This window comes from Gavialis gangeticus, unplaced genomic scaffold, assembly GCF_001723915.1.
Source record: "Gavialis gangeticus isolate Ggan-Ray unplaced genomic scaffold, GavGan_comp1, whole genome shotgun sequence".
Lineage (NCBI taxonomy): Eukaryota > Metazoa > Chordata > Crocodylia > Gavialidae > Gavialis > Gavialis gangeticus.
The window spans coordinates 174,657,449-174,668,416 of NW_017729022.1; the positions used below are offsets into that span (position 1 = coordinate 174,657,449).

Consider the following 10,968-nt stretch of genomic DNA (forward strand, 5'->3'; position numbering starts at 1 on the left):
TGCCTCTTCCTCAACACCTTCGTGCCGGGGCTGGGTAAGCAGCCGCCTGCGCGCCGGCCGGGTGACGGCTGCCCCGGGCGCCGCCGCCGCTACTTTCTTGCAGAAACTTCCAGCCGGGCCGGGGCGCTGGAGGGGGCGCGAGCGGATCGGGCAGCTGGAGCTGGGGACGGGGCTGCATGCCTCTTTCCAGATGTTGCCGGAGACGTGTGTGTGTGGGGGGGTATGCCTCCCTCCAGATGTTGTGTGGGGCACCGCTGGCAACTCCTGCTGCCCCAGGCAGTCCCAGTCGAGCCCGGGGTGTTGCAGGGGGCAGGGAGCCGCGGGGCTCTCCGGGGTAACTCCCCGCGCCGCCGAGCCGGGGCACGGCCCCGCTGCCCTCGCCCTGCCTGCCCGCCCGAGGGCACCGCTTCTCGCAGCGGCCCTTGGCCACCGCGCCGCCCCGGGAAGCCTCTGCCCCGGCCCCTCCATCGCCCCTGGGGAAGTGAGCTTCAGCTCCCGGAGCTTGTGCTGAGCGCGCGCACGCGTGCGTGTGTGTGTGTGTGTGTGTGGACACACACAGCATTAGCTTTAGTGAGTCGTTTGTGTGTGTGCATACACATGTACAAATACAAGCTTTGGCAAGTTGTGTGTGTATATCCTTCTGTGTGTTCGTGTGTGGGTGTGTATGTGTATATGCACACTCGCATGTCCAGCACAAGCCTTGGCACACTATGTGAATGTGTATGTGTGTGTATACATGTGTATGTATGTGTATATATACACACACACAGAGCACCAGCCTTGATAAGTTGTGTGTGCATATGTGTGTACACGTGTATGTATGTGTGTATAGACACACACACAGAGCACCAGCTTTGGCAAGTTGTACGTGTGTGTGTACATGTCTGTGTGTGTATATGTACACACAGAGCACAAGCTTTGGTGAGTTGTATGGTGTGTGTACATGTGTGCATACATGTATACACAGCACAGACTTTAGTGAGGTGTGTGTATGCACACACACACACTGTTAGAGGGTAGACTAATAGGGCTAGCTTGACTCCACTGGATTGGGCTTTCAGCCTCTCATTGCCTTGTTCCTGTGCTTTGTGTGTCTGTCTGCTGTGAGACCCAGTTGCTCACTCTGTGGCTTCCCCGTCCCCTCTGTTTTACAAAGTGAACTGCTGGGGACCCAGGCGGGAGTTGTATTAAAAAGAAAGGCATTTTTAGAAGTCACTCAGAACCAGCTATCATCAACTGCCTTTGTCACTTCTCGCCCTCTCTGTGCACAAAGGAAGAAGGATGTCACTTCAGTCACATCGGTATTTTCCGCCTACTGGAATCAAAGGGTATTTTCTGCTCATCTGTTAAAACAGGAATGAGATGGCATGAACTGGATTACCTCTGTACTTCACTTGGTTTTAAAAGTAGTGATGGAAATGCCACAACATTAATTTTTACAGGAGCCCAGAAAACCATGGCGAGACTGAAATAACAACTGCTTGTCTGTGCCCTATTCTGTTTTTGCTCCAAGGTACCATCTGTAAGAAGTTGTGGCAAGACAGACTTAGTAGTCTAGCAAGCAATTTGTTTCATTTTTATAAGAACATAAGAACTGCATCTACTGAGTCACACCATAGGTCCATCGTGCCCAGCATCCTGTGTCACACAGTGGCAGAGCGGATGGATATGACCAGGATTTTTTCTACTGTTCCTCTCCCACTTGCAGCTTTCAGCACGAAGTGTAGGAGTTCTGATTCATTATTATTATTAATTATTAATAATAATTTGTTTCCACCCTTTGGACACTTTATTTTTCACATCCGGTAGGGATTTCGAAGTCTCCTTCATTCTTTGGACGGCGTACAGCAGTGATCATCAGTTAGGGTTTCTTGGCACCCTGTGGTGCCCTAAGATCTTTTTAAGGGTGTTGTGAGGCATCACACAATATTAGCATTGTTAGGTGTGCAAACATGTTTCACAAGATAGACCCAGACATTTCAAATACGAATCCACAGCATTAAAAACTTTCTGTCCTATTCTGGTCTCTCAGAGTTCTTTGCAATAGAAAAATTGCTCTGTAATGTTTCTGTATTCAAAAAATGGGTGACAAATTATGAGCTGCCATTATTTGAGAGGTGCCTTGAGTCAGAGGAGGGGTGCCTTCAGTTAAAAAAGGTTGAGAACCACTGGTGTACAGTCTAGAGGCAAAGGAAGGGGACTGGATTTTAGGATTCCTTTATTCTGACAGCCTGTTTCTCACACCAATTCAGAGTGAGCATGGTCCAAGCCATTAAGGGCGCATTTTCAGAAGTGTCCGCTGGTTTTGTTAGCCAAAGTTTGTGGTGCCTAACTTGAGAAACTTTATTCCATCTGAAACAACTGATATCCATGAAAACTGAGTGTTCAACACCTCTGAAAATCAGACTCAAAAACGTAAAGAGGACATCCCAAAATTACGTCAATGCTTAAAAATATTGGCATTCCTCAGTTACTACTTTTTAAAAATAGGTGTCTTCACCTACTAAAATGCAAGGCCATATGGATTGTAGAGTTTAAGAATCTCAAGGACTCATGAAGTGCAAGGCTAAATCTTGGTTTCTTAGCAGAAAACAAAGAAAGAATTTTTAAAAAATCAGGAACAACCCATTCTTCAAATCTCCTAAATCAGCCTGTATGTTCCTTATTGCAGTTCCTGCTGATCTTTCCTCACTCGATCTGTCTCTCTGGAAACTACTAGGCACATCTACACATGCATTAACACGCTGTAGTTACTGTGCATTAAGTTTAGCACTAACTCAATGTGCAGTAACTGGCACTACTGCGCAGTAGTGCCAGCGTACGCCTTGTTCGTGACACTAATGCACAGTATGCTAATTCTGCTGCGCATTAGCATGCCTTTTTCCATGACACATTAATGCACAGTAGAATTAGTCTACTGCAGGGGTGGGCAATTATTTTGGGTGGAGGGCCACTTCCTGAGTTTTGGCAAGTTATTGAGAGCTGCATGACAGGAAGCCTGGGGCAGATAAATATTAATTTTCTAAATTTTTTTAGGGGCCCTGCGGGCCAGATAGAATGACCTAGCGGGCCACATCCGGCCCACGGGCCACATTTTGCCCACCCCGGTCTACTGCGTATTTAGCGTCTCATGTAGACACACCCACTGTTTTATAAAGCCTGATTTCCCTACTTGCCCTCCTCTTAAAGAGATAGTATTCAGTCACATGTTTGCTGGGTTTCTGTGGCTTCTTTATGATATATAAAATATTTTTAATTTCTCATATTAAATATAGACTTCTATGTAACATATGATATAGTAATATCACAATGTATTGATATACTAATATCACAATGTGTGTGCTGTTGAAAAATAACAGATTGATTGCAAAAACAATGATTATTAATTATTTTTTTAAAATAATCTTTTTACTGTGAAATTAGCAACACCAGGATCATGTTTCCATGGTCCAGTATCACACCCTTCAGGTATAATGTATTCAGGTTGTTTGCACTCAGCCTCTTGAAGAACATTGATTAATGGACCATATAGGAACACTACATTTGAGTACCTGAATGGCTCTTTACTACTATTCATTTTAATTTAGTTTCCTATTTTCCCCCAGAAAAAAAATTGAAAACCATTGCTTTTCTCCTATCTTATTGAATATATCTTTCACCTAAAGTAAAAGCAATAATAGAAGTATAAGGAAAAATTAGCAAAAAAAGCATCTCAGTTGAATATATTATTTATCCATTAATGTTGGGGAACTACTACAAGCTTTCCTAGGATCATCCAGAAATTCCCTCAGCATTTTTCATGGGTCACTGAAAGAGGGTAGATGGGACTAACAGCATCTCTCATTCTTTGCATCTGTTGCCAGCCCAGCACTGTTCCCAACTACCAAATGCATCAGAGAGTCCCTTCTAAAGGTGATCAGTGCCCTTTCTTGCTTCAGCCAGACGACGTCCCTGAAGGTTGACAGTAGGCAGTCCCTCCTTTCTGAGGGCTAAATATGTTGCTGTTACAGAACTCCCAGTCCTTGCCAGCCTGGGGCGTGGAGACTACAGTTGAGCATATTACGCTAGCATCAGTCAGTTGGGCCAGCCCAGTGTTTTTCTTTCTTAAGATCCCTAGATTTTTCAGATTCCTTCTATCATTAATATGCTAACTGGACCACTTCCTGTGTTTATTTTCTGCTGCAGAAGTCACAAATGGGGTTCCCACTGACAAAATCATACACTTGCATATCAGGGCAGATTTTAGCTTTTAGTTGGGTGTGTGAAGCGCAGCACTTATTCTGTAAGTAAGTGAGCCAGTCCTCTGATGAAGCTGGTAACATCCTACATGTTTCACAGAGCTTTTGCCCAGGGAATAACAAGGCACTCAGCAAGCCAAGCTGAATGTAGCTTTTGACACGTTCCAGCCAAATCCTGGTAATACCCCTTATACCCCAGAGAAAGCAACAGGTACCCAAATCTGTTCCAAGGGGCATCTAGTGCAAGATAGATCCCATCATCTCATGCTAGGATAATGCCTGAATTTATTTCTTTGTACTGTGCAACATTTGTTCTCCCTTCCTCCTCAGGGGTTCAATCACATCTACTGTTGTGCTATCATCTTGTCTCTTCTATGGGCACTCATCAAAACTAGGACCAGCTATACTCTTTACCCCTCAAATCATGCCTCATGTATTCACACTCTGTTTCCAGTAATGAGTCGCATGTTTCTGCTTCACTTTCATGCACTATAATGGGCTACTATTTGAGATGCTGGCTCTGCGTTTGTGATCTTGACACAGTCTCCTCTTTAATCACATATAGGACTAAGCCTTTTACAACCAAAGCTGTGTCATATATTACAACTCTTCTCTCCCGCTCTACAGTTTTGTTATCTGAGTGTCATCACAGTGTCAATATCACCTTGGTCTTGTGATTCTTATGATCTGGCCCAGGCTTCTCCTGTGAAAATCCTGATATGAAATGAGACCACAACAGGAGTAGAAGTTATTAGGAACTCAAAACCTGCACTCTCTGTGCCACTGAAACTTTCACTAATTGCATTAATATATTAAATATTTTTAAAAATCTTCATCTCAGTTATTTTTATTAGGGACCTGATTAGGTCTTTATTAGGACCTCATAAGGAACCTGTTGAAGGGCATTTAATGCCTAAAAGCATGTCCAGCAGCTTTCCCAACTAAACAGTTGGTTAGATAAGACATCACTAAAAATTCTTGCCTCTTGTCTGTTTCTTAGACATTTTCGGCAATGATACTCCAACCCTACTTATCTTTATTTTTAAGTCAAGAGCTGAAGGGTCAATTTTCAGACTCTGCTAGTGGCCTGCTGTGTGACCTTGGGGAAGTCACTTGAATGTGCTATGCCTCTTTTCCCTTCTGTCCTTTCTTTTGTCTGTTTAGATTACAAGATCTCCAGGGAGGGATTGGCTCTATGTATTTTCACAGTGCTTGGTACTTTGGGACATAGCATAGGTTGGGGCTGGGAGGTATTACAATAATAGAACTAATTAGTAACAACAACGTCCATCTGTCATTGATTAATTTTTTAAAGGGGATTATGCATTTTACTCTATAATGGCCAGATTTTATCATGAGTTTGTCTTGATATGTCAGGAGGGATTATACAGTGTTTACATACACTTACTGAACAGGCACCTTATGCTGCTCACGGAGGTGTGAGTTGCTCAGATTTAAACCATTTCCCTGCACTTGAACCTGACAGCATTATATATCATATACTTTTCTTGTTCATGTCAGAACAGATTTGCTTGACTTAAAACAGAATTTGTGCTTCTAATTGGCTGCAAAATACATGTACTATTGGCCATGCTGGAACATTTACAAATCCCAAGTCTGATCGTGCTTCCAATAAAGTCAACAGCAAAACTCCTGTTGACTGCAGTGATAAAGGATCAGAGCCAGGACAGGCTAAAATGATACTTCACTGATAGGAGATTGTTGCATATTTCACCTGGTTGGGTGGAAGACATGTCTGCACTTCCTTTAGGTAACAGTGGGTGGATCTACATGTGCATTAATGCACTTTTACTAATACACATTGAAATTAGTACCTCCAATATGAAGTACTAAATAAATGCATATTAGGTTGTGCTAATGCGCAGTAGCGCAAGTGCAAGCACACACTTTTTAGGTGATGCTTAACGTGCAGTAGCCTATTCTACCACACATTAGCATATTAGCATTTTTTTTTACGCACTGCTTTAATGTGCAGTGGAATTGGCTACTGTGCATTAAGGTGCACTTGTAGACAGGCCCAGTGAAAGTCCTTGACTTTGAGCTATCAATCCTTTCTCCATACATTTGCAGGAAGTTGTCATTCGTGTGCAGACTCTTTGGTGCAGTTAAAATCAAGGGAATGGAAGCTGCCAGAGCAGATGAGAAATAAATAAAGCTAAGAGTTCTACCTCTTGAAAACCAATGAGGTTGATTTGTTCATTAGTTCCTGGCACACAGAAGTAACATCTGTATAGTGTCTGGGCAATGATGCAGACCAATAAATGCAGGGACAATCTGTCATCATCTTAAAACCACTCTTTCCTGAAAGAAACTCTGTTGAGTTAAAATTAGCATTAAAAAATTCTGAGGTATGTTCATAAAATCATCTTAGCATATACAATCAAAATTTTAGGCATCCGAATTCCCTGCTATTTCTTACGCTGTTTATGTTTACCCTTGATTTATTTGTGGCAGTGAAAATAGGTTAGTCACTTTCTCTTTTGCATATGATGAATTTGTTTTCAGTTAATTTCATGCAGCCTCACAGGACTGTAATTTTGGGGGAATGGCTGCAAATTCTTAAGAGTTTATTTTATTTGCATTCATATTGGAATGTTACAAAAATGCATGGGGAATGAAAACTTTGCTTTGCTAAAATATAACACTTGTGTCCCATACAACAGGAGGCCCATTAAGTCATCTCATTTTACCCTGGTATTTCAGAATGTGTGGTCTTTTCAGTCGCACACTAATTGGATTATTTGTGATACTTTGACACAACAGTTTGAGGCTTTCAAGGGACCACTGTAATGTACCTCAGCTACAGCTGTCATAACTCCATCTTTATGATAGTGCAAGGCAGGCCATAGAAATACTGGTGGTGTCACAAATACAGGGCTATAAAAGAAACAGATACAGAATATGTGGGAGAACAGAGAGGACCAAAGTACTGTTGCAGTATTATTTCAGGACCAGAAGTTAGAGAATCTGGCTTTTATTTCCAGCTCTGTAGCCGATGCTTTAACAAGGTGCAAATAGCTGCTTTGAAGTCAATGAGGTTTACTTGTAATCCCGAAGTAAGGACCTCAGGAGGAGACCAGTAAGCCCTAGGGCCAAATCCATACCCGACCAGCCCTGAGAGTGGCAGAGCCAGAAGAGCTAGCTGTAAGACTCATCACAGTGTCCTCTGATCAATAAATCCTGCTGTATTTAGCAGTGTGTGTTTCTAGCCAGTACGTGCTGCAGATGGCAGATGGGATGAGGGGCTGGCCATGCCCTTTAGCTGGCAGACTATGTTCTCTTGGAGCTGCCATGTGCCAGCCAGCGTGGGAGTAGATCTGGCTCCTAACCATTCTCTGAGCCAATACACTGAAATCTTGTCCTCCTGTCTACCCGTTTCTCTTCCTCTAACTAGTGTGTGTATACACACATGTATGCAGATGCATGCACCTGGGATGGAAGAAGACAGTTGGAGGGAACTACTAAAAGTAAATCATCTGGGGCACATAACTTAGGAGGAGAGGCTGAGGCAACTGGTTTTATTTAGTCTTCAGAAGAGAAGACTGAGAGGAGATTTGATACCAGCCTTTTAACTACCTGCAGGGTGGTTCCAAAGAGGATGGAGCTAGACTGTTCTCAGTGGTGGCAGATGACAGAACAAGGAGCAATGGCCTTAAGTTACAGCAAGAGAGGTTTAGGTTGGATATTAGGAAGAACTTTCTCACTAGGAGGGTAGTAAAACACTGGAACAGGTTACCCAGAGAGGTTATGGACTCTCCATCCTTGGAAGTTTTTAAGGTCCAGCTTCACAAAGCCCTGGCTGGGATGATCTAGTTGGGGATGGTCCTGCTTTGAGCAGGGGTTGGACCAGGGACCCTAATTTTCTATGAATCTATCTGAAAATATGGGTTATTCTCCCATGTGAACCCCTCCTGTAAGGAAGGCATGGACTTTTGGGTTACAACTGTATGGCAGACTTTTATGCTAGGGTAACTGACATTAGTAGCATAAAATAAGGTTTGGACAGGATGGAGGAAACACCCAACCATAACCCCTGAAGATCCCAGTAGAAGGACCTGGGAACACCACTCTTTGGCAGAAAGAAGGAGGATTCCCTCCTGCTGTGAATTCTCCTTTATCTTGGATGTTTCATCTCCCTGTCACAATTCTGCCACCTGCTTGTTCAATTTGCAGGCTTCTTGTTGAAGTTCCAGGCCAGCTGGTGTCAATTGGTCCATCGACTTGAATGTTTGATTTATCAAAACCAAGGATTTGCTCACTAATTACAGCTGTGCGACAAAGGGCCATGTTGAACAGATGAGAGGCTGTGTGCACAAGCTGAACAAAAGCATAAAACATACCCCTCAGAGAAGTCCGAAGAATGAAACCTGTGCAAGAACATCCATATTCATTTTATTTTTGCTGTTAGATCAATTAAATGGATGTCACAACACAAAGTCCCTTCTCTTTCTAATAGCACCTCAATCAAAAGACAGAATTTGAAAAGAATGTCATGGCCACTTCTAGCACAGGGTTAAAATACTGCAACGAGTATATAGAATTTTCAGGCATCTGTGCATGGAAATCATGAATTTTCTGTGGTGTTCATGATCCTCTATTATTGTCCTATGCACATGGAAATAAGTGCTTTTAATGGGTTTGTCTGCAAGTTTCTGCAGTGAAAAGGTCTTGCAAATACTTGCACAAATCGGTAACCCATATGAAGACCCACAGTAGAAGTCTCAGGCACAGGCATCTATCTTTAAGTCCTTTGTCTGCATTTGCACTGTCAAAAAAGGAGATGTGCAATTCATCTTTGGTATCCCAGGGTGCACCTCCAGTAGTGACAGCAGTGGTAGGCTTTGTCGTGTACATAAGTCTCACAGTGTGGTGACATAGGAGTGTCTGGAGTACACCCGACCTTGTGTACACTATAAGCACATCCCACTAAACACCCCCTTCTGACAAAGCGTTGGTTTTGCCTCCTATTTAAAATCATTGCAGTCAGACCAGAGAGAATATTAGCTTAGGCTGCCTATTGCATATTGGAAGATAGGGCATCAAAGAGCTAGTTAAAGTGAATGGGTCTGGCATATATTTGTAACATAGAGTTTTGGATAATCTGGAAAAAAGACAAGCTTGAAAAAATCAAAAGTAGTTCACAATTAATATGAATGAAAGTCATCTAATAAATAATTTATTCCCACAGTTCATTCCAATATCACAGATCAAAAGAGGATGGGGCTTTGGCCATGCTGAGTGCCAGGAGGTGGAACTCGCTTCTTAATGATAGCCAACTCTGCCTACTTCTTCCTGTGTTTAAATAGCTACTCAAAGCTGTGTTTCTCTCCTAGTTGTATTTTATCATGACCATGGTTGTCCCTATATTTATTACCTTCCTTTTCCTAATCCTTTTCTCACTGTTTTGTTATTGGATCCTTTCATTTGTTTTTGTTTTTGCTTTCTTTGTCTTTGGCTTTAAAGGGTTGATGATTAATCACAGGGGTCTTGTCAGTTTATTATAAGACACAATATTCCAGCTACCTTGGCAAGGACAAGCATGGATTGTCCTTTACACATGCACAATTATATGCATACATATTGCTAAAACAGGGAGGCCCTGATCCTCACTGAGGGCACAGCCACAAACACCATTATCATCATTCTGTTTGGTTTTTGTACTTCACTCCACTTGGACAGTAAAACAGATTAGTCAGTTTTAATTTAGTTTATAATGGCTCATCAGTCAATTTCATTTTCTGGTTGTCATGCCGTAACCCACTGTGCAGTTTTTTGATTACAGATACTGCCAACCCTGTTTAAATTAAACAAAGAAATATCCCTACACACTCCACACCCTGTTTTCATCAAAATAGAAACAAAAGTAATGAATCAAAACATTCCCATTTATTTCCCCAGTGCCATAGGCATACACCATGTTCAACAAATGTAGAAGACAGGGTTTGCTGAGCATCTTGCCATTTTCATTCTTTAATGTAATTTCATAGACTTCATAGACATTAGGGCTGGAAGGGACCTCGGAAGATCGTTGAGTCCAGCCCCCTGCCCAAATGGCAGGAAGTCAGCTGGGGTCATAGGATCCCAGCAAGATAAGCATCCAATTTGTTCTTGAAGGTGTTCAGAGCAGGTGCTCGAACCACCTCCGATGGCAGACTGTTCCAGACCTTGGGGGCTCAGACAGTAAAGAAATTCTTCCTTATGTCCAGCCTGAAACGGTCTCACAGTAGTTTATGACCGTTCGCCCTCGTCATCCCTTTGGGCACTCTGGTGAACAAACGTTCCCCCAGATCCTGGTGGTCACCCCTGATAAACTTATAGGTGGCCATCACATCACCCCTGAGCCTGCGCTTTTTCAGGCTAAAGAGCCCCATGGCTCTCAGCCTGTCGCCGTAAGGTCTGTTTTCCTGACCTCTGATCATGCATGTGGCTCTTCTCTGGACTCTCTCAAGCTTTTCCACATCTTTGTTGAATTGTGGAGCCCAAAACTGGACGCAGTACTCCAGCTGCGGCCTCACCAAGGCCGGGTACAAGGGGAGAATGCTGTCCTGGGATTTGCTTGAGAAGCATCTATGGATGCAAGCCAGCGTTTTGGTCACTTTACTAGCCACAGCATCGCATTAAAGGCTCATGTTCATCTTGTGGTCAATCATGACCCCCAAGTCCCTTTCATCTGTAGTGCTAGCCAGCGAAGCACTGCCGAGTCTATAAG

The 10,968-nt window shown here is 43.1% G+C and overlaps 1 protein-coding gene across 1 annotated transcript in view; it reads left to right on the forward strand.

Moving 5' to 3' along the window:
* Positions 1–3: 3 nt before the first annotated feature.
* The window catches only part of STUM (stum, mechanosensory transduction mediator homolog), a gene marked incomplete at its 5' end in the record, with an annotated part of 125,336 nt that continues 114,371 nt past the window's right edge, over positions 4–10,968 (forward strand). The window contains one exon of the mRNA XM_019515913.1: positions 4–34. Coding sequence (XP_019371458.1) covers positions 4–34 — 31 coding nt within the window. The remainder of the gene's footprint in view (positions 35–10,968) is intronic.